Here is a 21,860-nt window from a genome sequence, read left to right on the forward strand (position 1 = left end):
ATTCTCAAAGGAAACACATTCAACATAAAGGAATGCTCTGTGGGTCAGCACTTTATAAAACCAGAATACTGCATCAATGATTTTGTGGTGAGAATACTAAAAAGAAACTGTAAAACAATCCAGGAACATAAGACCTTTGAAGTCAAAATGATTAAATATTTAGACACCCACCAGACAGGAATTAACAAAGATCTGGGTTTTCTAGCCCATTATAAACCATAAAATTCTACTACTTGTTGTCACCCCTCTTATCTACCATCCATCTCCCCTTTTGTCACCTAACCTACTTCACCCTCTTCCTGTGAGACTGTCACTGAAATGCTTTTGTGTTTCACTTATATATACTGATATTTGCCAACATTTGCTTATTTCTGATCTGAAGAAGGGGGGTTACCTTTGAAAGCTAATTAAAAAAATGTACAGTCCAATAAAAAGGTATTATATTTTCTTTTCTATGTTTTGTTTTATTTCTATTTATTACCTTTAAAAAGTAGACCAGTATAGCTACCACATCATTCTAGTTTGAAAAAGAGGAAGCGTTTTTGGTTATTGAAGCCATGAAAGCTACAATTGGGAGCCCTTTTTGTACTAAAATATCGCTTTAAATTCATTGCTAAAATTAAGGGTGTTTAATATATCTTTTTAAAATCCTCCTGAGTAACAGCCAAAGTGGTTGTTTCATTGCTTTCAGCTCAAATTTTAGAAACCTCCTGTATATCGCATGTTTGAGATATAGCCTAGTCTAAGCCAGCAATGTCAAGTGTTTGTGTTTGATATTACTTTTTTTTCTTTGTTAGGTTTGGAGGATCATTTTCAAAGCACATAGACTTATAAAGTTCTATATGTTACTATGCAACTTTGTAAGTCTATGTGCTTGGAAAATGAGAACCTTGTTGGACTAGGGAAGGGTTCAAGGGTCAATGTGCTTTGAAAATGAGCACCTCGGTGGACTAGGGAAGGGAAGGGCTCAGGGGTCAATGTTTCTATTCCATTTCACTTTTTCTTGTAGGTGCTTCCCTGATTTTTTCCCACTTGATCATCATTTTTAACCTTCAGAAGTATGGTACATAATGTATACTTGTTATAAAACTTATAATAATAAAAAAACATATTGGAAGCCCAAATAAAAATATATTCCATACATTGCTTCCAGAATAGTTAAAGGGTGATATGAAAAACTATTAAAGACAAAAATATATAAAAAGGCAGCTAGATTCAAATGAAGAAAATAGTAAAGAACACAAACACTGGCAAATTAGCTTTAAAGCATTAATAAGGCCAACCAAGAAAGTCTTGCAGAAGAAACATACCATAAATACAAAGACTAATAAAAAGCAAGAAGCCTGTGAGAGAGAAAGGTAAAAAGAAGTGTTCGTAGAGAACAAAGTCATAGCAAAAAAAAACCTAAATATATTTGTGCTTTGGTCTTTACAGGGTAAGACTTTTTGGCCGGTCCTGGATTTATGCCAACCTCATCCTGGTACATTATGGAACCTGCAGCACTGATTTCAACAGATAGAACAATGGACTACAAATACTACGCTGTTTTGGGATGTAAATTTAAAACTAGGACTGGTCAAAAAGTCTCTCTACTGGAATGGGTAACTTTGCAGCTCTGGGTAAGGATAATGTTGAGGTTCCATGACACAATCAAAGGTCTGATAGGGGCTTACTTCCTACATGGTGATGATAAGCAGTAATCGCATTGAGCTGGACCCTTCCAGAACTGATTTTCAAACCAGACTCAGAGAGATTGTCAAGCAGTTTTTGAGAAGGACAAAAAAGAGAGAATCTAGGGTCTTACCCTCACACCAGACAGCAAACCTCCTCCATTTGAAAGCATAGCACCTCTTTGTGGAGTCTTTCCTAGAAGCTACAGATCTTGGCGACACCTTCAGGCAGTTGGAGAGATGCAAATTCTACATTCTCAACATCCAGGCCGTGAGCCAGAGACTAGAGGTTAAGATGCAGAAGAGACCTGCTATCACACCGCCGCAGGTGATCCGGAGTAGTGAGCACTTGGGCTGCGGCCAGAGACCGGCAACAGCAGGAGAACCACCCAAACGGGAAGCGAGGCCAAACACCAACAGGCTGGTACCAGGTACAGGAGTCTCAAACAGGTTTGGCTGGACAGAACTCTGAAGCAGACTTGGCTGGACTGGAACCAAATGCTGGAACGGACTTGGCTTGGCTGGAACGGACTTGGCTTTTTACCCAATGCTGGAACGGACTTGGCTTGGCTGGCCTGGAACCCAATGCTGGAACGGACTTGGCTTGGCTGGCCTGGAACCCAATGCTGGAACGGACTTGGCTTGGTTGGCCTGGAACCCAATGCTGGAACGGACCTGGCTTGGCTGGACTGGAACCCAATGCTGGAACGGACCTGGCTTGGCTGGACTGGAACCCAATGCTGGAACGGATTTGGCTTGGCTGGACTGGAACCAAATTCTGGAACGGGCTTGACTTGACTGGGACTGGATTCAGGATCTTCACACAAGGCAGACACAAGCAGGGTAGGGCAGAAGCTAAGGAGAAACAAGGTGATACAACCAGGAAGGGAACTAAAGCTGAAGACAGACAGAGCAGAGACACACAGTAAGGAACTGAAGCTAGGCAGGGCAGAAACAACAGTAAGGAAGCTAGAACTGAAGACAAACAAGGCAGCTACAAACAGTAAGGAACTGAAGCTAAAGACACACAAGAAAAGAACTAGCAGAGCTAGAACTGAAGACAAACAAGGCAGCTACAAACAGTAAGGAACTGAAGCTAAAGACACACAAGAAAAGAACTAGCAGAGCTAGAACTGCAACAAGCACTCACAGACGAAAGCACATCTGAAGACCTCTGCTGCAAAGGCAAATCTGATACTTCTCAGGAGCTTAATAAAGGCAATTACAGATGAGGTCACAGGTCAGGCTTGGCAGCAGAAACACCGGGGCAAGTCTGGAGTGCTGGAACATCAGGACCAGAATGGAACCTGGAAGATGTCTGAGAAACAGGAAAAGACAGTCCACAGCAATCACAGGGCCCGGCCACCCGGGGGCAAGGTGAGTGTAGGCATGGAATACAGTCACAATCGTGACACCTTCATACAATGGGGTCTTGTAAAATAATGTAATAAATAAGAAGCTGTCCAGCCTTAACACATTTTAAATTTTTTTGTGAGGAAAAGATCTCGGCAATCTGCATGGCACCCTTTAAACTTTCTGGTACCATGCAGGCCCTATATGCTCGAGTTTGTCCTACGTCTCTCTGAGTGTGGTTTGAAAACCAATTCTGTAAGGGTCCAGCTCAGTGAGATTACTGCTTATCATCAACATGTAGAAAGTAAGCCCATTTCTGTACAGCTTCTAGTTCAGCCATTCCCAACAGTCCTCGGGACTTACCTAGACCCATTGGGTTTTCAGGATATCCATAATGAATATGCATGAGATAGATTTGCATGCAATTGTATCCATTGTACGCAGTATTTACCTTTTTGGTGTTGTCACTTCTCGATTAGTAAGCAGCTATATGCAGAAGAGACCTCTCTCTCATTCTAAGAAATGAGGGTTGGAAAACACTCTAACCTCTACTATGGAGGACAACTCCAGAAGAAGGGGGAACCAAATCTGTCTCAGCCAGTAAGATGCACGAGAATCATGGTTTCCCGGTCATGCTTGAGCTTCAGCAAATTTTTCCCTATTGGAGGGACTGGAGAATATGCATACAGAAAAAATAGGTACAATGAAGGAAGGCACTTCAAGAAAAAGAATAAAAATAGATGCACTGAACAGAGTTCACTAGATGTGATCCCTCTGCTCTGTGGAAAAATGAAGGCTGTTGGTCCCACATGCTCAAATCAAGCAGGAAGGCACTCGCACATGCACAGTGGGATGCTACAAAAAGGCTTCTTAAAGCTATAGAATGTGGGTAGCATCTGCACCAGGCTCCGTCAGATGACATCACCCAAATGTGAGAAACAATGTCCTGTTTGTCCTCGGAGAATGTATTATATCTGAACTTCCCCAGCTGCAAAGGAATTAAATACAATCATACGCCACTACTTTTGCGTATAAAAGCACACAGATCTGGAATGCATTACCCATGGCCCTGAAAAATATGGACAATCTAACCAGCTTTCGCAAATCTTTGAAGACAAACCTCTTCAACAAAGCCTACGAAAGACATCCTTAATAAATCACTCCTCCTCAAGAATCTTGGGCTGATCAAGATGGCGGCACGAACGATCCCTCGTGAATGACCCACCTCAGTCTGCTGGAGATATCCTCTTTTTTCTTGCTATAGAAGCGAAAAGTTTTACCTGTTTTGGTTTTCTTGGCGATATGCCGCATAAGAGGAAGGGAGCCGTTAGAGTCGGAGCCCCGCCGGCACTAACATCAACGCCGATCCAGCAAACTCTTGAGGGCTTCATAACGAGGCAATCCACTTCTTTAGGAACCGGAGACCCCGTTGACTCGACGGCGCAAGGAGACGCCGAGATTCAGGGTCAGGACACGTCGTTGTCCCCTCCGGTTAGACCCCCACCTCCGCAACCAGCTGTACTCAGCGGGGACGAAGCTTTCCTGAACCGCAAGTCGGAATTAGGAGCGCCGTGTCGGGGCTCTACCACTGGGTTAACAGCTGACACCTCAACTCCAACTGAGGCTGTAACCGCCGTAATGGCGTCGAGAACAGGAACAACTAAGGCTTCTCTGACGAAGGTTTCTCTGGAAGCTATTTGGGAAATGCTCCAGAGTGTAGATCAAGCTGTGAAAACTTCCACGGGTAAAGTAGAAACTTTATCGAAAAATGTTCAAGAATTGACTGATGCACTTGCAGGGATGAAAATAGAAATAAATGAGAAAGTAAATTCTATAACGGAAGAGAATATAAAACTGAGAGAAATCTCATTGAAACTTATTAAAGATAATACTCTGATACATAATAGATTGGAAACTTTTGAAAACTATAATCGTAGATTGAATCTCTGGTTGTTAAATTTTCCAAGAACATTAGTTTATTCGCCTCAAGAAATTTTTAAAAGATATTTGGTTGAAAACTTAAAATTTTTGCCTGAAAATATACCACCCCTGAACAAGATATATTATTTACCAACGAAAAAGAATAAAGAGGAAGAACAACAGATTGCACAACCACAAGGAGAACTGAATGTATCAGAATTACTAGAAACTTCCCTATCAACAGCTATAATGGAAAGACAAACACTCCTAATATCATTTATTTTCCATCAGGATTTAGAAGCAGTTAGAAAAATGGCGTTAAAGAACTTACAAGTACCATTTTATGGTGGGAAGATCTGGGTATTCCCAGATGTGACTAAACAGACCCAACTCAGGAGGAAGGAATTTTTAGCTTTAAGAACTGCCACAGTAGCTTTGGGTGCAACGTTTAATTTAAATTATCCTTGCAAATGCAATGTTAAATATATGGGGATAAAATATCTTTTCTTTAAGCCTGAACATTTAAAACAATTTATCGAACAGAAACAAGTATTATAAACCCAGTTGGGAAAAGCAACTTGACTATGGGTTTATAAAATAGGAATTTAAGTGGATTTAGTGTTAAGCAATTGCTTTTATATATTTCTTTGTTTAAAATTATCTCCTAAGATTTATGGATTAGCCTTCTCTGTATGGTGGTCTAATACAAGAGGGCAAAAGTTTTTCCTATGTATATTGTAGTTCAATATTACTTGTTGTTTCCTGCTATTATTTAATCTGTTTTTTCCTGTTGCAAGTATTAAGCTTGTAAAATTTGAAAACTTAATAAAATAATAATTAATAATAAATCACTCCTCAAATCACTCAGGTGCATCAAAAACGCCTCTCACAACACCTTCCTAGCACCTTGCATCTAACTCATCTACTTTCAGCTTATGTATTTATAATCATGTAATGACCTGCATCTAATTCATTTACTCTCAGCTTATGTATTTAAGATCATGTAATGACTTCATCATAACGACACTCTGTAAGCCACATTGAGCCTGCAAAAAGGTGGGATAATGTGGGGTACAAATGCAATAAATAAATAAATAAATAACAGTCTTTTAAATATTTAATTCACTGGTACTTATGCATTCAGAATGACTAAAAGTTACTAGGAACATGAAATTAAGGATAAAATTATGAAACATAAAAACGCAAAAATACTATGAGATTTCAGAATCCAAACTGATTGTAAGATTATAATATGCCAGATACAACAGTGATAGAACCAAAAAACATAGGGGGTCTTTTACTAAAGCTTAGCTCGAGTTATCTGCAGCAGGGCCCATTTTATTCCTAAGGGCACTGCTGCAGATAAATCGAGCTAAGCTTTAGTAAAAGACCCCCATAATTTGTGATGTGTTACTACCAGGTGATAGCTGGGCTAGAAAAGAGAACTGGAAAGCATCATGAAGTACTTGGATTTACTTTATTTGTTGCATTTGTATCCCACATTTTCCCAGGCTCAATGTGGCTTACATATTACCGTTACGGCGCTAGCCGATTCCGGTCTGAACAAATACATGGTACGAATGAATACAAGGTGGTGTGGTAGATAAGGTACATGTAAGGTAGGTGTAGTTGGGTGAACTTAGAGAGGGGGGGGGGGAGGAAGGAAGAGTCATGTAATCAGTGTTGCCAGGTGGGCGGTTTTACCGCCCAATTGGGCGGTTTTCCGCGACCCGCCGCGGGAAATTTTTTGCCCGCGGCGGGTTGCGGTTTTTTGGGCTGTTTTTGGCCTTCAGGGCGGTTTTTTCGGCCGCGGGGGGGCGGGGTTAGTGACGTTTTTGGGTGGGGTTAATGACGTTTTGGGCGGGGTTAGTGACGTGGGAGGCGGGGCCGATGACGGGGAGGCGGGGCCGATGACGTGAGAGGCGGGGCCGATGACGGGGAGGCGGGGCCGGTGACGGGGCCGGTGACGGCGGGGTTGATGACGGCGGGGGCGATGACGCGGGGGTGGGGGTGTCAGGGGCGGGGTTTGGGCGGGTTTTTGGGCTCGATTGGGCTGGAAAAAAATTTTCCACCTGGCAACCCTGCAGGTAATGTCCTTTACGTTCTTTGGTTGCATTGTGTCACAGGTGTCCATGTATTCGTATGCTCTTTTGAGCAGGCCCGTTTTTAGTAGAGGAGTGTGGTAGCCGTGTTAGTCCACTCTTAAGGTTATCAATAGAAATCAAACAAAATAAAACATGGAAAAGAAAATAAGATAATACCTTTTTTATTGGACATAACTTAATACATTTCTTGATTAGCTTTCGAAGCTTGCCCTTCTATGGTTGGCAGGTCAATAAGGTCTGTTATGTATCCAGGTGTCTCGCCGTAAATGATTTTATGAAGTCGTACAGATTTTGAACGTGAATGGTACCAATAATAACTAGGATTCTGGAAGCCGTACTATAGAGTCTTAGAATTGATTAACCTGCTCTTTGAGCAGGGACTGTCTTTCTTCTATGTTTGTGCAGCGCTGCGTATGCCTTGTAGCGCTATAGAAATGCTAAATAGTAGTAGTAGTAGTTATTCAGAATTGCAGCAGTGACCATTTTTCCGGTACTCAGAAAATGGGAAAATCACTTTAACACATGTCACCCGTTCACTTAATTTATATATAAAAATGTATATATACCTATGTGTACAAACACAATATAATTACCTAAGCTATATTTGCATGCAACCATATTGGTTCATATCATTAACACCATCTCGCCTACACAACTAACACAACAGCCAACTCACCAAAATAACACTTCCGGATTCTTGCATCATACACCTCCCAATGTACTTTCTTCTCATTGACTAAGCTCTAGGAAAACCCTGGACTGTAAAAGCTGATTGGCTTTTAGCAGCTATCACCGTGCCGCCTGGTAGTCATTCTTATAAAACTCGCATTCACGTGAGCAGGCAATAGTAAGGGCAGTTAGTTTCTTTAAATTCTGTACACCACGGCTTTGCCCTTAACCAAAATGGTAGCGTTAGCTTCAGTTGCCCTCATTCCGGCTTTAATACCGCGTCTCCCAATTGGTTGCTGTGGTGGGTCTCATTTTTGACGAAATGTATTCTGGGTGTAGGTTGTGATGTTTGGTGGGGCTGCGCTCGCAAAAGTGAAAACGGCTACAGAAAGAGACCAAGAGAGCGACGGGGAACAGGAGTCCTTCGAAACAGCCGTTGTAGCGTAGCTGGAGTAAGTAAATTACTAGGATAAGAAAAGAGATAGAAGCAATGTGGAGAGGGATGGGTTTGGGGGAAAAGGTGGACCTATTTTAGTGGAAAATGGGCAAGGTTACAGCTAATGGAAGGAAACTAGTACTGAGAAGAAGGAAGCTATAGGAAAAGAAGGGGAAATAATTACGGGTAAATTTCTAGAGAGTTAGGATTGGAAGGAAGAAGGATATGGAGAGGATGAAGGCACAATAATAGCATTAAAGAAGACACAGACTTAAGTTCAAATGGTACCCAATAACAAAAAAGTAAAGCGGAAGCCTATCTGAGAACTAGGAATGAAACAGAATAGTTTGGATGGGCCTTGCCAGTGATCATATTTTGTTTTTAATAATAAAGGAAATAGAATGTTTATGGTGAGATGCATGAGGGAAATGGGAATTAATAAAGATGAAGAATATAACTTGTAGGGTTCGAAGAGAGAAGAGGCCTGCCTGAGGAAATTTTGGGAAGAGTGGTTGAGGTTAGTGAGGCTGTTTTAAGTCTGAAAAAAGGAGAAGGGGATGTGGATAGATTGTAAGCTCTTTGAGCAGGGACTGTCTTTCTTCTATGTTTGTGCAGCGCTGTGTACGCCTTGTAGTGCTATAGAAATGCTAAACAGTAGTAGTAGTAGTGGATAGGGTCTAGAGATAGGGGGAGGGATGTTAGAAGGTGATGGACAGCAAAGAAAGGAAGGTGGAACAATAAGAATAGAGAATAGTAAGTTTGGAGAAGATGTGTAAGAATAGGAGGGAAGAGAAGATATTGGTACATTACTACTACTTAACATTTCTAAAGCGCTACTAGGGTTACGCAGCGCTGTACAGTTTAACAAAGAAGATGGTCCCTGCTCAAAGGAGCTTACAATCTAATGGACAACATGTGCAGTCAGCTTACAATCTAATGGACAACATGTGCAGGCAGTCAAATTGGGGCAGTCCAGATTTCCTGGATAGAGGTGAAATGGTTAGGTGTCGACGGTGACATTAAAGAGATGGCCTTTGAGCAAGGATTTGAAGATGGGCAGGGAGGGGGCTTGGCGTATGGGCTCAGGAAGTTTGTTCCAAGCATAGGGAGAGGCAAGGCAGAAAGGGCGGAGCCTGGAGTTGGCGACGGTGGAGAAGGGGATAGAGAGGAGGGATTTGTCCTGTGAGCGGAGGTTTCGGGTAGGAGTGTACAGGGAGATAAGGGTAGAGAGGTATTGAGGGGCTGCAGATTGAGTGCATTTGTAGGTTAGTAGGAGAAGCTTGAACTGTATGCGGTACCTGATCGAAAGCCAGTGAAGTGACTTGAGGAGAGGGGTGATATGAGCATATCGGTCCAGGCGGAAGATAAGACGTGCAGCAGAGTTCTGAATGGATTGAAGGGGGGCTAGATGGCTAAGTGGGAGGCCAGTGAGGAGTAGGTTGCAATAGTCAAGGCGAGAGGTAATGAGAGAGTGGATGAGAGTTCGGGTGGTGTGCTCGGAGAGGAAAGGACGAATTTTGCTGATGTAAGGAAAATGATATAGAAGGTTAAGAGGAGCTATGTGGAAGGAGTGGAGGAGTGGCCTAGTGGTTAGGGTGGTGGACTTTGGTCCTGGGGAACTGAGGAACTGAGTTCGATTCCCACTTCAGGCACAGGCAGCTCCTTGTGACTCTGGGCAAGTCACTTAACCCTCTATTGCCCCATGTAAGCCGCATTGAGCCTGCCATGAGTGGGAAAGCGCGGGGTACAAATGTAACAAAAAAAAAAAAAAAAGTACAGTTGAGAGACTTGGAAAAAGATGAAGAAAAAGCTATGCAATGTGAGACTAAGAATTTATTGTTTAAGAAAGTTATTTAAAAAGAGTGGTAATAACTTCCAAAAAGTATGTATGCCAACAGTATAGCTAACCAAGAAATTGGGGAAAATGATCTAAAACATGAACCTTTCAAATACTGGAAGAGGAAATAATGAAGAGAGCCTTATTAAAAGGGTATATAATGGTGTACAAGAATAATCGGTCAAAGTTAATAATAAAACAAATATTGCCAAAGATATAAAAACCATCGCTAAGGTGTTTTTTTTTTTTAAACAAGATTGATGAATCGTTTAGATTATCCGTTTACATCAGTAAAAGCTAGATGGAAGACATCAAATGAAACACAGTTCAACTAGGCTGAAGAGAGTACAGATGGGAGAAGCCGAGATAGACAGGTGTTACCACAGCAAAGGTAAAGACGGGAGGGAGCTTCTGGAGAGAGAGAGAGAGATGGAAAGGAAGGAAAGTAAAAAGATCAGGATGGAGGTAGTCCGAAGAGGTAGAAGATGAGGGAAATTAAAGGATAACATTTAAATAAGTCAAAGAACCCTTCTCAATCCCAAATAAATAAACGAAAAAGGAATACAATTACCTATTAAAAAGAGTATTAAAGAAAAGCAATCTTACTGTACACCGCCTTGAGTGAATTCCTTCAAAAAGGCGGTAAATAAATCCTAATAATAAATAAAACAAAATCAAGGTCTCCAAAACTTTATAAAACATTAAAAAAACGGTTCCCTAGATCTTAAAAGTAACTTATTACAGTTTGTCTCTTGGCATAATGTCTGAAAAGAGATGAGACAATGCACAATCAAGTAAATCCCTTACTGTTACCATCAACCCTAAAACATTCCTATAACCTTTAATATCTGCCACTCTTCACCCGATTTTCATCTCAGATTCCCCACTTCTGCCACCAACTTGGCCTGTTGCCAAACTTTTCTAAATAATTTTAACAAATTTTATAACCCACCTTTTCAAGAAACCAGTCTAATACATTTCACATTGGGAAAAATAATCTGAATCATAGTTACCAGATGCTAGGATTCATCTTGGAGGTAGCACCCAAGAAAAAGATTTAGGTGTCATTGTAGACAATATTCTGAAATCTTCTGCCCAGTATGTGGCAGCGGCCAAAAAAGCAAACAGGATACTAGGAATTATTAGAAAAGGGATGGTAAATAAGACTGAGAATACTGTGTAATGCCTCTGTATCGCTCCATGGTGCGACCTCACCTGGAGTATTGCATTCAGTTCTGGTCACTGTATCTCAAAAAAGATATAGTGGAATTAGAAAAGGTTCAAGGACGAGTGACCAATAAAGGGATGGAACTCCTGTCATATGAGGAAAGGCTAAAGAGGTAGGGCTCTTCAGCTTGGAAAAGAGACAGCTGAGGGGAGATATTATTGAGGTCTACAGAATCCTGAGTGGTGTTGAGTGAGTAGAAAAGAATCCATTTTCTTTTTTAAAAAGTACAAAGACTAGGGGACACTTGAGGAAGTTGTATAGAAATACTTTTAAAACAAATAGGAGGAAATACTTTTTCACTCAACAAATAGTTAAGCTCTGGAACTCTTTGCTGGAGGATATAGTAACAGCGGTTAGCGCATCTGGGTTTAAAAAAGGTTTGGTCAAGTTCCTGGATGAAATGTCCATAGTCTGCTATTGAGACAGACATGGGGAAGTCACTGCTTGCCATGAGATTGGTAGCATGGGATGTTGCTACTATTTGGGTTTCTGCCAGGTATTGTGACCTGGTTTGGCCACTGTTGCAATCAGGTTACTGGGCTAGATGGACCATTTGTCTGACCCAGTACGGCTATTTTTATGTTCTTATGTAAAAGATGAGGGACAGCAATGAAATAACATGCATAAAATAACAACAATAAAGTGTAGCGAAGAATATAGATACATAAGTATATAACCATCCCAGTCACAACTAAAGAAAAGGATAATGGACTTTTTGAATCCTGTGGGTTACAAGATTAAACACTTCACAATTTTAGCAGAGAAAGGCTACTTTATAAATGCAATCAGCTTTCAGATTAGCAGACAAAATAAACCTTGAGAAAGCACTAGTTATGTTTTAAAGTGGATTTTTTAAAGCCTTTTATCGTTGTGCTATACAGAAAGTGCATAACTAAACAGTTCACGGCCGACTGAAAGTTTGGACAGCTTTTAGGTCTTAATAACTCTGCCATTAAGTGTCCTACTGCTGTGATATTTGCCTTGCTTATTTTGAATTGTGTGTAGATTCAGACACTGCAACCCATTTTGAGCTGTGCCAAAGATATTAAAGGAAAAACCTTCATATTTTATCTGTTAGTAGCACTGGTTAAAAAAGAGCAATATGTGTTCATTTTGTGCAGCTGGATGCTATAATTTTTCTGATATGCCTCACTGAAAATTGTCATACTCTGTGAGTCCACTTCAGAGGCAGTTTTCATCATGTGGGCCAGGTAGTACAAAAACAAGCTTTATATCATTTAAAAGTGCAAAAATAATCCTTTTGATGCCAGTTTGATGTTGCTTCTGTCAGGCTTTTTATCTTACTCTTTTGAGATAAAAGTCATCTCGTAGAACTATAATACACATCATGAGTAAATATTAATATTGGTTGCTTAAATTAAGTGCAATCAAGCTTTCTGCTGTAAAGTTCTTTCCCAGACTACTTTTTGTACAAAACATCCAAAATGATTTTGTCTTAAGTTGCACAGATCTGTGGGTCTGTCTGTTTACTTTCAATAACTTCTAAATAATTGCCAGGTTAACTATTGAAAGTTTCTAAATGTAAACCAATATTATATAAACATAGAATCCATGGGTAAAGAAATTATTACTAGTATCTTTAGATTTGGTTTGGCAAATAGGTCAACCCAACAAAGTTTCTAGACAGTGAGAGCTTGACAAATATGAAATTCTGACCAGTAACATAGATGATGGCAGATTAAGACCTGTATGGTCCATCCAATCTGCCCAACAAGATAAATTCATTACATATGGTATGTGATGCTTCATATATATACCTGATCTTGATTTGTCCTTGCCATTTTCAGGGCATAGACCATAAAAGTCTGCCCAGCACTGGCTTCCCAATTACGGGTGTGCCTAAGCTTCTGTGGATCCATTCCTTCTACACAAGATTCCTTTGTGTTTATTCCATGCATTTTTGAATTCTGTTACCGTTTTCATCTCCACCACTTCTCATGGGCCCCTGAGCCTGGCATAAATAGTTTAATGAGGGAACGGAGCAGCAGCCTAGGGCTTGGAACATGGCATTCTTACTTTTCCTCGTGTTCTTGAGTCAGGTTGTTTTGCCTTCCATGATCTCAGGTTTGAGCTTGAGATGAGTGAGCATCCTCTGTTTTTGGAGTCCACCTAAAGGTGGTTTCCTTTCATTTACATCCTTTAAGCACACCCCCCAAATAAATGGAACAATGGAGGTTACATAATGGGCTTTGTGTGAGAGCGCTTGACTCCTGTGCTCCAGCTTCTGAAACACAATCTTGCAAGATCAGTTAGAATCTAGCAATGTATTTGAATACTGTCTATAGATAGGAGTTTCTGAAAGATCAAGTGGAAATGGGTGCAAAAACATAGAAAAAAGATAAAGAAAAACTGACTGTTAGTGACACACTGGTTTCAGTGCTCACAGAATCGGTGGTTAAGGCCCATTGGATCCTATCCACTCAGATGCATGGGGTAACACAAAATACGAACCTTAACTGATTTTGTAAAACAGTGACAAGAAATGGAAGAACATACCTCTGAAGCTCATGATTCGCTGTACCGTGCTCAGACCTAGCTAACCAGCCTGGTGAAAAAGCTGGAGACCCGCAAAAAGGAGTTGGGTGACCTGAAGGACAGGTCGTATAGAAACAATTTACGGTTCGTGAGCTTCCCAGAGACCTTGGCTGGATCGGAATTAGTGGTCTTCTTGGAACAATAGCTTGTGCAGGTGTTTATACCCATAGCCCATCTAGGGAAATTGGATTGAATATGTGCATAGGTTGAGCTGCAAGGATGCCAATGGAGGTAATCTTCACTTCAAGTTCCTCTGCGTGCGTCTGACGTCAAATGCACACAGAGGAACTTGAACACAAAATCATTGAAGAAACAACGCCGTGAAGGCCAGCACAGGACTTCGGCTGACGGGGGTTGGGGTCCCCTGTCAGCACAGGTACTGGACGGCGGCGGGGGACATTTTTCACCGAGAAAGGGGGTCGACTGGGTTGCGGAAGGGGGGGGTGAAAACGGAGGGATGGCAGAGTCTGGAACAGCGAGGGAGGGTGGGGGATGGCCTTGCTAGCGCCTGTTTCCTTCCCTTTTGAAACAGGCATTTTTTACTAGTTATACTAATAAACAAAGTGAGACAAAAATCACATAACCAAAAAATACCGGGAAAACACCCGGAAACCTACTCACGATTCAACCTATGTAAACTTAGGATCCTCCCTGCATTCACCCTAATCCAAAAAGCCTCAACCTTCCCTTGCCGCCTAGGGCCTGCAGTCATGCTGCTTTTCATACAAGAATGATAATTGCGTTATATAAAAAATCATTCACTTATCCTTGATGCTTGGCTCCTGGCGATTATATCTCTCAGCAGTCAGACTGTTCACTTTCATGCAGCTGGTCAGCGGAAGTGGGTAACCTCTTCTGTATCAGATGTCCTTTACAAGTCGGGCTATTCCTGGTGCAATCGGGGGAAATGATCCAGTTATTCACCATAAATTCATGACACCATCCCGTGTCACCCTTCAACAAGTGTGCCTCGTTTCGCCCAGTTATTGGCTGCCTCAGGAAGGGCACTGTTAAGAATCCACAACCGGACCTGAAAAACAAAACTGTAGCAATCGTGATAGCTAATTTCACAAAGATGGCGTAGATGGGTTAAACAACGCTGCAGCTTTTAAACTTAACCGCGTCCTTGTGTAATGTTATCTGATTCTTTTTTTTTTTTCTGTGGGTAAGGGTGGGGAGTTTGTGAGCCATAATGACTGGTTAAGTGAGTGGTGTCTTCAAGATTATACTTCTATTGGGTGTTGAGTATTGAAGCTGCGGGGTCAGGGGCTGGAGCACAGGGCAGGACATAAACACAATTGCTGTCCAAGTGGCAGTGGGTTTGGGGGCTGTTCTTGTTGGGGGGGGGGGGGGGGGAGAAACTGGGGATGTTTAGTGATGCTGATTTTCTGTGGGATTTTGTGTGTCAGCAGTGGATATAATGATAACTTTGTAAGGACCAGGGTGGGGCTGGGCACCCAGGTCAATCAAGCAGGGTGGTTCTTGTTTGAAGATATAAATATCTCAACTCTGCAACACAGCAAAACCAAAGATCGTATTGGACACTATATAACCCTCCCTATCTTCAACCCCTAAAGTGCCTGAATCATACCTACCTTATCCGACCCTAACATCATATTGTATTTGTTCCTCTACCGGACTTGGCAAACACCTTTACGGTACTATGTAAGCCACATTGAGCCTGCAAATAGGTGGGAAAATGTGGGATACAAATGTAACAAATATATCTTATTTATTTGTACCCCACATTTTCCCACCTATTTGCAGGCTCAGTGTGGCTTACATAGTACTGTCAAAGGCGTTTGCCCAGTCGGTGGATAACAAATACAAAGTTGTAGAGTGATTGTATGAGGTATAAGTGGAGGGTCGGAATGGTTGAAGATTGCATGTTGTCCTGTTCGATCATAGTCATGCTGTGTTGGAAGGTGAAGAGGGTTATGTGGGGTCGTTGGGGTAGGCCTTTTTGAAGAGGTTGGTTTTTAGTGATTTCCTGAAGTTCAAGTGGTCATGGATTGTTTTCACAGCTTTTGGGAGCCCATTCCATAGTTGTGTGCTTATGTAGGAGAAGCCAGATGTGTAAGTTGTTTTGTATTTCAGTCCTTTGCAATTTGGGTAGTGTAGGTTTAGTATTAACACATAGTGTTAATCCCTTTGAGGATTTATTCATGAAATATTGCTCTGACATTAATTATCCTATCAAAAGGACTAAAATTCTTCCTTCTATGTGATTGCATGGAGCTCATGTAACATTTGTACAGGAGATTTATGTGATGGAACAGGATTACAATAAATTGAAACAAGTCTGGGAAGATAATAGCTGCTTTTAGGACTTCTCATAATGCCAGAATTGTTACACTAATCAGTAAATTTATTCCAGTGAAGTTAGAATGAATGAATATTCCAAGATCCCCATGGGACATATGTGTGAGTGAGATTTAATGTTCAGGATGCACAAATGACTATTTTGAATGTATGTGCTCAAAATAAATGTCTTGAGCCTGTACAAGAGAGGTAGATACGCCTTTTAATTGTGAGAGATTTCAACATTGTAATGGATGTAATTATGAGAAGAGCAGACCAGAGGGCAGCAGCAACACAAACCAAATGTGAGAAAAAAACAGTGTAGTAGGCTACAGATGGAGCAACCAGACAAAGCCAGGTGTGAGAGGAAGCAGCTTTTATTGGGCCCAATAAAAGCTGCTTCCACTCACACTTTGCTTCACCTGGTTGCTCCATCTGCGGCCTACTACACTATTTTAGTCTCGCTCATGGATTTAATTATGGACAGAACAGAAGGATCATGATGAGGGTTCAGCGAGGTCTGAGAAGTTTCTGTAAAACTCTGAACCTGGTGATTCTCTAGAGGATTTTTTACATTCTCTTGATAGAGATTACACACGCATGGCACAAGCACTTCCCTCTTTGTCCAGACTAGCTTATATTTTTATTATAGAAAGTTTATTTGGCGAAGTAATCAAGGCAGAAATTGGGGTTCCCACACTCTGACCATGCTATGATATGGTTGTAGATGGGGGATATATACATTGGAGGAGAGCGAGGCCCGGTGGAAGTTCCTCGTGTCTCTCTTTATACAACTAATACGTCTAAAACATACCTAGTAGATATATGTCAGAAGAGACAGCTTTCTATACATTACTAGGTGTAGGAAGGAAAGTACACAAGCAGTTTTATAATTGGAGGCCCTGAGTCCCAAGCACAAAAATGTAAGAGAAGATTTAGTACTTATTCAACCCAAGAGAATAAAGATAATTTACAAGCAGCCAGAGCTGCTTTAAACACTGTGTAGTTTGGGAACGTATAAACAGCATTTCTGTTATATGCATAAACCAAATTATTCAAGAAATAAAACAGGAAAGATGCTTTCACATTTAGCAATCCCTTGGATGGAGCCTCCCCCCCCCCCCTCCAAGTTTACAAAGCCACACTAGTGGCTGCCTGTGCCAAGGCCCCGACTGACCCTTCTTGCGGTCAGCTTCCAGGCTTACTGGTAAGAGAAATATCGGTTATCATGCAGGAGGGAGAGACATTCCAACTTGACTATAAGCCAGGACCCCAATTTTTGGGCTTTTTTGGGGGCCCTAAAATCTCAGCTTATAGTTGAGTATATACACTACTTCTGCTCCCCCAGACATATTACATAGTAACATAGTAGATGACAGCAGAAAAAGACCTGCACGGTCCATCCAGTCTGCCCAACAAGATAACTCATATATTGGCGCTGTTCTTTAGGTCAGTTTTTAATACAAGCCATTTAACAAAAAAACCCTCAACATTTTTGTATTATATAGTGAAAATAACTATAGACATATTGAATGATAATGTTTATAATGTTTTTTTTTTAGTTTTTTTTTTTAGTCTGCAAGAATCAAGGTTATGCTTCCATAGAGAATGTCTATAGGCTGTCAGTAGGTTAGGTTTTGATTGCTATATCAATGATTTGAGTTTTTCAGCTGGGAAAGATATCATGAGAGGTTTTTAATGTTTTCGGGCATAGAGAGTTGTGGCCTTACAGTTAGAATAGCTGTTTGTGATCCTGACTTGGGCTCATGGCCCCCTATTGATTAGCATTATATATACTGTTGGTCTTTAGTTCTGTTTCCCCCCCCCCCCCCCCCCCCCACAACAGGCCATTTTTATTTAATTAAAAAAAAAAAAGTTGCTTGTTACTGCATAGTGAAAATAACTGCTAAATATACATTTTTAAATATTTGTATTTTTTGGTACCATAATAACCTATGATTTAAAAAGATTGTTTAAAATGTCTTAAGTTTTTTAGTCTAGGAAGTAAGGTCATGTGACCATGGAAAATGCTTATAGACTGGCAGCAGTGCAAGTTGCTAAAGCAACGGCAAGTATTTTAGAGAGTTTACATGAGTACTTGGTTCATTTTGAATTTGATTCTTGTTCTCTGAGACATTTTTTAAACAAACTAAGGGCCCCTTTTACAGTACCACAGGAGGCCAGCTTTAGTGTCTGTCCCTAAAACACGCCATTTCTGGTGTGTCAGACTTTTTTTTTTTTTTTTTGTACCTGGGTATTGTGTGGAGCCCAAACTACCTCCTAAATAGGTGGCTGTAAGGGCTTCCCCCGGAAATGACTGTTTGACAAGTGTTTCACATACCACACTTCCATTCCCATCCCCACCTAGAATTTCTTTTTTCCGAGCGGCAGTAAAAGGGGGGCCTCAGTGTGCGGCAAACCTGCACGCTGATGCCACTACAGTACTCCTTGTACTGTTGCTTGGTAAAAAAAAGCCCTAAGATTTATAATGGTTCGCTTAACAGATCTGGTGCATGCCTGTTTTTCGCGCTGATCTGGATATGTATTTGGCCTAGTTTATAGTTTATTAAAACTTGCTTTACTGCCTAAGCTGACTTGCAAATCTGTGCGATTTACAATTTAAAATACACACCCTAAGTACGTTTTTCTAAATTATATGTATTTGTTTTTTAATGCATGTTCTAATTTGATATTATGTAGAAATTTGTGGGTTTTGCTGGTTGGTGAAGTTTTTGCTACTTACTAATATTTTACCTGTTATTTTTATTATTATGTTACTTCAATTTTTAAAATAATCTGTTTATGTAGTTAGTAACATTGTAGGATTTTTTTTTCTATTAGCTATTTTAGCCCCTGAAGCAGCCATTTGGTGAAACTTTGCTAAGTTGTACCCTCTGTTTGAAACCCTTCACTCTTGTTGCATAATAAAGGTGTTTTTGTATTATTTTGGACTTTTGCCATCTTTTTGTAGTCTGCTCACCATTTCTTTTGGTCTGGATTTTGCAGACCACCTGCCCACCTGTTTTTTGGGACCATTAAAGAAGCAAATACATAGAAAGCTCCAGGCCCTGATGATATGTTGGCTGAATGTATACCTTTTTATTACTGTAGGAACATATATTATTGCCTTAAGCCAATTTTGACCAGATAATTATGGATAGTTGGTTCCCAGTTAATGCTAATGGGGCCATAATTACAGTAATTCCTAAATCTCTTAGACATTGGATTCTCATAGAATCGTATAGGCTGACTTCGTTATTACATTTTGAACTGAAAATTTTCCTAAACCTTTAGCCAGCAGACTATCCAGTTTGCTTCCCAACATAATTCATATTGCAAGGGCTGCAAGTAGTATGGAATGTGAGAAGGAAGGCACAATAGGCTAAAACAGTTACTGCTCATCATGTGCCTGCATATTGGTCAGTTGAGACATTGGAAAAGCTTTTGCATGAATTGGGATTTTTTTTCCCATTTTACAAGCGTGTGGGTTAGGAGGGCTCCTTTTAGATAAAATAAAAATTTTGTATCATGACTCTGCAACTACATTGATGGTAAATGGTGAAATATCAGAATATTTCCTATTGGCCAGGGATATGAGACAAGGTTGCTCCCTGTCGCCCTTATTTATTATATTTAGAATTGCTACTTTGGAGTCTTAGACATGAAGTAGAGGTTATTGGGGGGAGGGGTGAAAATAGCTAGTATCAGTCAGGTGTATTTCTTTTGCTTGTTACGGCTCTGCGTGGCTCTGGCCTGACCTCGACAAACTTACTGGGGTAGCCTGTGTGACAGTGTCCCACGCATCGCAGCCTGTTGAATATAGGGGCTTGTGGTGGGACGTCGGAGTGGCGCGTCTGGTCGTCGTCATGGGTTGGGCGCTTTTAAGGGAGCTCAGTTCCACCTTGTGTACCTTTGCAACTGGTTCCTTCTTTACCAGTTTCCGCTTATCTCCTTGTTCCTGTTTGCCAAATCCAGCTTGTCTCTTGGCTCCCACCTTTCCAATCTTCAGCCTTGTCTCCTAGTTTCCTGCTGTGCCATGCACTTGCCCTGCCTCCTCTCCTTCTACTCCGAAAGTGACCTATCTGCCATAGCCAGAAATCTGGCTACGGGCCTAGGACTCACCATGTAGGATCACAACAGCTTACGAAGGCCATGAGCTCGACAGTTACTGTAGTGGAAGTGAATTTTAAAGATTGTTTTTTTCAACTCTGCCTTGACCGACCAGTGCACTCGGGGTCTGCATTTGTGATTAGAAGTAATTCTGTTTAAAAATGATTGTTTAACTTTGTGTGAAAATAAGTAGGAATGTAGAAGATACGACACAGCTCTAATTAATTTGTTATGTGAAGGGAAAGATGGGGCCTGTTTTCGAGTTCAGTGGCCACCTGGACTAGGAAACATGTGACCACATTCCCACAGTATGGCTTGTTTACCAGTTCTCAAGCATTCTGTAATTTTCCTTAGCTCTGAACATGAGTTCTAAGCCTTATAAAAAAGGGAGTTTCTTTCAGTGAAATTGGGAGCTCATCTGTTAGTACATAAGTAATGCCACACTGGGAAAAGACCAAGGGTCCATCGAGCCCAGCATCCTATCCACGACAGCGGCCAATCCAGGCCAAGGGCACCTGGCAAGCTTCCCAAATGTACAAACATTCTATACATGTTATTCCTGGAATTGTGGATTTTTCCCAAGTCCATTTAGTAGCGGTTTGTGGACTTGTCCTTTAGGAAACTGTCTAACCCCTTTTTAAACTCTGCCAAGCTAACCACCTTCACCATGTTCTCCGGCAACGAATTCCAGAGTTTAATTACGCGTTGGGTGAAGAAACATTTTCTCCGATTTGTTTTAAATTTACTACACTGTAGTTTCATCGCATGCCCCCTAGTCCTAGTATTTTTGGAAAGCGTGAACAGACGCTTCACATCCACCTGTTCCACTCCACTCATTATTTTTTTTTTTTTTAATATATTTTTATTCACGCAATAACAAGTTGTGAGTACAAAATACAGCAACTCTGCTCAATATACAGTTCAAAATCATCATTCCAAATTTACATTCAGCTGTTATGTCTTTTCAAAAGTCTCTGACACAGCCTGCCTTGCAGTTTATTATTTAATCCCCCCAGTCATCCTACCTTGCATTCTATCATATATTCCATTCCACTTCTCACCTTCCATACCCTCCCTCCCCCCTCCCCCATTCATCCCTGCATGCTCCTTCTCCCCGTATCCCCTCCAGTTTCAGGTGAGTAATTGTAAACATTCTTCCCACAGCGTGGCATACTTGCGAGTCTCTGGTTTGTTAGCCTTGGAGTAAATTTGCTTCTCATGTGTGCCTACCTCTTTCATTTTTATTTTCCATACCACTCCTAGTGCGCCCTCTGCAGCACCCCAGAATTGCAATACTGTTTTTTTTACCAGCAGGAGGGAGACATACACCAGTCTCCTGTATGGTTGAGTTAAACCCTGGCCAATTAAGAGTGATTGTTCTCCAAGCAGTAAAGTGGCATAATCCCATTCTAATGTTTTCTGCACTACCTTATTGAGCAGCTGTATAGCTTCATTCCACAGCACCAGAGCCGGGCATTCCAGAAAAGAGTGCAGCAGCGTCCCCTCCGCCCCCTGGCATTTAATACACCGAGCATCAGTCCATAATCCTATCCTTGCCCCTTTCGCCCTGGAAATGTGTGCCCTATGTAATATCTTGTACTGCGTCTCCTGTAAATCGGCTGCCTTGACCATGCCATAAAGTGTCACAAACAACTTCTGAAATGTTTGCTCAGTG

General features: G+C 41.2%; 2 protein-coding genes across 4 annotated transcripts in view; one reads left to right on the plus strand and one right to left on the minus strand.

Moving 5' to 3' along the window:
* C7H16orf58 (chromosome 7 C16orf58 homolog) overlaps positions 1–7,883 on the minus strand; it is a 137,173-nt gene extending 129,290 nt beyond the window's left edge. Inside the window, exon 1 of one of the 2 annotated variants that reach the window (XM_030210465.1) lies at positions 7,725–7,883. In XM_030210465.1, coding sequence (XP_030066325.1) covers positions 7,725–7,781 — 57 coding nt within the window. In that variant the 5' untranslated portion in view covers positions 7,782–7,883. The remainder of the gene's footprint in view (positions 1–7,724) is intronic. The other variant, XM_030210466.1, reaches the window with a different exon arrangement.
* A 165-nt stretch (positions 7,884–8,048) lies between these two features.
* The window catches only part of PRR14 (proline rich 14), a 332,780-nt gene continuing 318,968 nt past the window's right edge, over positions 8,049–21,860 (plus strand). The window contains exon 1 of one of the 2 annotated variants that reach the window (XM_030210463.1): positions 8,049–8,169. The gene's annotated coding sequence lies outside the window, so the exon portion shown is untranslated. The remainder of the gene's footprint in view (positions 8,170–21,860) is intronic. The other variant, XM_030210462.1, reaches the window with a different exon arrangement.

Source organism: Microcaecilia unicolor, chromosome 7 (assembly GCF_901765095.1).
Source record: "Microcaecilia unicolor chromosome 7, aMicUni1.1, whole genome shotgun sequence".
NCBI classification, from domain to species: Eukaryota; Metazoa; Chordata; class Amphibia; order Gymnophiona; family Siphonopidae; genus Microcaecilia; species Microcaecilia unicolor.